Source organism: Octodon degus, unplaced genomic scaffold (genome assembly GCF_000260255.1).
Source record: "Octodon degus isolate 3935 unplaced genomic scaffold, OctDeg1.0 scaffold00218, whole genome shotgun sequence".
NCBI classification, from domain to species: domain Eukaryota; kingdom Metazoa; phylum Chordata; class Mammalia; order Rodentia; family Octodontidae; genus Octodon; species Octodon degus.
This window is the reverse complement of record NW_004524794.1, coordinates 990,742-993,496: the sequence shown is the minus strand read 5'-3', so window position 1 is coordinate 993,496 and position 2,755 is coordinate 990,742. Positions and strand designations below refer to the sequence as shown.

General features: G+C 57.3%; 1 protein-coding gene across 1 annotated transcript in view; it reads right to left on the bottom strand.

The window, feature by feature from the left end:
• The window catches only part of Ccnq (cyclin Q), a 14,422-nt gene extending 11,876 nt beyond the window's left edge, over positions 1-2,546 (bottom strand). Inside the window, exons 1-2 of the mRNA XM_004645148.2 lie at positions 2,352-2,546; positions 2-92 (exon numbers count right to left, since the gene is read on the bottom strand). Coding sequence (XP_004645205.1) covers positions 2-92; positions 2,352-2,469 — 209 coding nt within the window. The 5' untranslated portion in view covers positions 2,470-2,546. The remainder of the gene's footprint in view (position 1; positions 93-2,351) is intronic.
• Positions 2,547-2,755: the final 209 nt, after the last annotated feature.

Genomic DNA, 2,755 nt, shown 5'->3' with positions numbered 1-2,755 from the left:
GTCATAGGCATCCAGGTTGATCTCGCAGAAGAATTTATGGTAAATGGTGCATGCAGTGGCAATGGGAATGGAGTGCATCCCGAGCTTGATGCCTGTGGAGAGAGAGATAGGAGAGTTCATCACCAGGCCCTCCCCACCTACCGTGCCTGGGGCACACACTCCATGCAGACCAGAGCCGGCAGCTCTGGCAAGGCCCTAAGACGGTGTGCAAATGAAGGCGCCCGTGCAGGACGCCACGCTGCATCTCAGCCTCCAGGTCCCGCCACAATCCAAGGTGACCACCACTCCACACGCAAGGCTGCGGGTGCTGCTCAGTTGTTCCTGGACTGTGAACTGGGGCCAGAAAGGATCATCCACTGCCGCATGTCTGCTTCACGTGAGTCACTGCAGAACTAGAAGTCGCTGGCCCTGCTGCCCACCTAACCAGGGTCTTGCTAGGATGACAGGAGGAAAAACCCCGTGAGCCAGCAAGCAGGTGCCAGAGATGCCACAGCTGAGTTACAGATCACACTCAGCACTGGTGTCTTGGTCTAGACTTTAGAAAAGGTGGCAAAAGCAAGCAGGATGGCTGATGAGACAACTATGGGCAGAATAGAGAAAAAGCAACACCGATGCCATGCCAGGCCCCAGGAAAGGAGCCCAACATGCGCAGAAGTGAGCCGGACTTGAAAGCTACAACCGGTAGAGTGCGACAGTTCAGGGCCAGAGCTTGCCCCACCCATCCCAGCCCCAGACAGGTTCTCCAGAAATCACTGTGCTGAGCCACGCGTGGTGCTGCGTGCCTATCATCCCAGCTTTCAGGAGGCTGAGGCAGGAGAATGACTTTGTGTTCAAGGCCAGCCTGGGCTACATACTTGGAGACTTCAAGGGCAGCCTGTACTACTTAGACCTTGTTTCAAAACACCAAGAAAGGGGAGGGAAAGGGAAGGGAGGGGAGAGAAGTAACCACTGTGCTGGGTCACAGAACCAAAACCAATTCCAAAGACCAGGGTTGGCTGGGGAGATGGCTCAGTGGAATAAGCGCTTCCCTGGCAAGCGCAAGGACCTGAGTTCAATCCCTGGTTCCACCAAAAAAAAAACAAGAAGCTGCCAAAGACCAGGGTTAACAAGACAAGGTTAAATGACATCCCATAGACTGTGGCTCCTCCCACCTCTCTCCTATGGGGACAAGCATGGTGACAATGGGCCTGCCCTAATTATCTAGGACAATCACTGCATCTCAAGGTCCTTGATCATATCTGCAAAATCCCTTTTGCTATGTAAGATGGTACCCAAAGGTTCCAGGGATTTGGACAGGGCCTCAATATACAGTTCCTACAAAGGACAAGGAAATGCAGTAAGTTTTCCCAAGAAGTCCTCCAAGAGCCGAGTGTGGTAGGAATGCCTACAGTCACAAAACTCAGGAGGCTGAGGCAGTCTCCATGAGTCTGACGCTAGCCTGGGGTACACAATGAGTTCAAGACCAGCCTGAGGGCCAGAGATACATACAGCTCAGAGGCATAGCACCTGCCTGGCAAGCACAACCACATGAGTTCAATTCCCAGTACCAGAAAGAAAAGCAGACCAGCCTGGACTACACAGCAACACCCTGTCTCAAAAAAGAGAGTGACACCCAGTGCTTTCGGCATGTCAAGATCTACCCGTTAGGACCCCACATTCCCGGACAGTCCAGACAAGAGGCTGTCGCTGACATGGTCCTCTGAGGGGACCAATGGTAGCACACAGAGGGGCCACTTCACTGCTATCCTTCTTTAGAACACTTTGCAAGGAACTCACACGGGTCCTCCTGCCTCAACTTCCCAAGAACTGCGATGACAAGTGTGTGTTACCACACCTGTCTTGCAATTCTCGAAGATCAAGTTAAATGTACTCACTGCCGGGATTAGCGGCTTTCTGCCCACCCCACCTGAAAGCATACTCACGCTGCCGGTGGCCAAGACTCCCATAAAGCGATAAGGAAATCGAACGAGATAACAGCAATAAAGAAACAGGGTTTGTACAGAAACCTCAGTGGTTTCCTCGCCTAGCCCTAGAAGCAGAGCGCCAACACTACTGGGGTCGCCCTGCAAGGCTCAGAACTCAGCTGCACTCTGCAATTCGGCAGGACGGGGCCCCTTCGACCGTGCACCTGGCTGTCAGCGTGCAGGGACAGGTGTGGCAGAGGCGTGGTGCACAAGACAGAACTGTGGGAAACAGGCGACCAAACATGGGCAATCGGACTCCGGACTGCCTCAAGGTTCAAGGCCGGCACACTGGAAGCCCCAGGAAAGCAGAGGCCCCTCCTCTGGGCCGGGCACCCCCGCCTCCACGCAGGCCTCTCCGCCAGCCCGCCTCTCCCTGGCAGCTGTTACCTGCCTCCATGATGAACCTCGTTACACGAAAGTGCACCCTCTCCACTGGCGCCGGCCAACCCTCGGCCCCAGGCACAGCGACTACTCCTCCGCAGCTCTGGGGCCCCACGGCCTCCATGAGGCCTCACCGGAGGGTGAAGCGGCCCCCCCCCCACCCCCCGGCGCGCCGAGGCAGGCTCCGGGGATCCTCGCGCCGGCCGCCGCAGCCCCACCCTTTTCGCAGGCCCCGCCCTGGCCCTGCCTCTCCTCCCGCCCCCGCCGGGTGAGTGCGGCTGCGCAACGGAAGGCGGCCCGCCGAGCTTTGCGAGCGCAGGCGCAGGCGCAGGCGCAGAGGCGGATAGCGCCGGGAGGCTGGCGCGTACCTGCTCACGTCCGGAAGCCGAGCACCCAGCCTCCGGGAGATT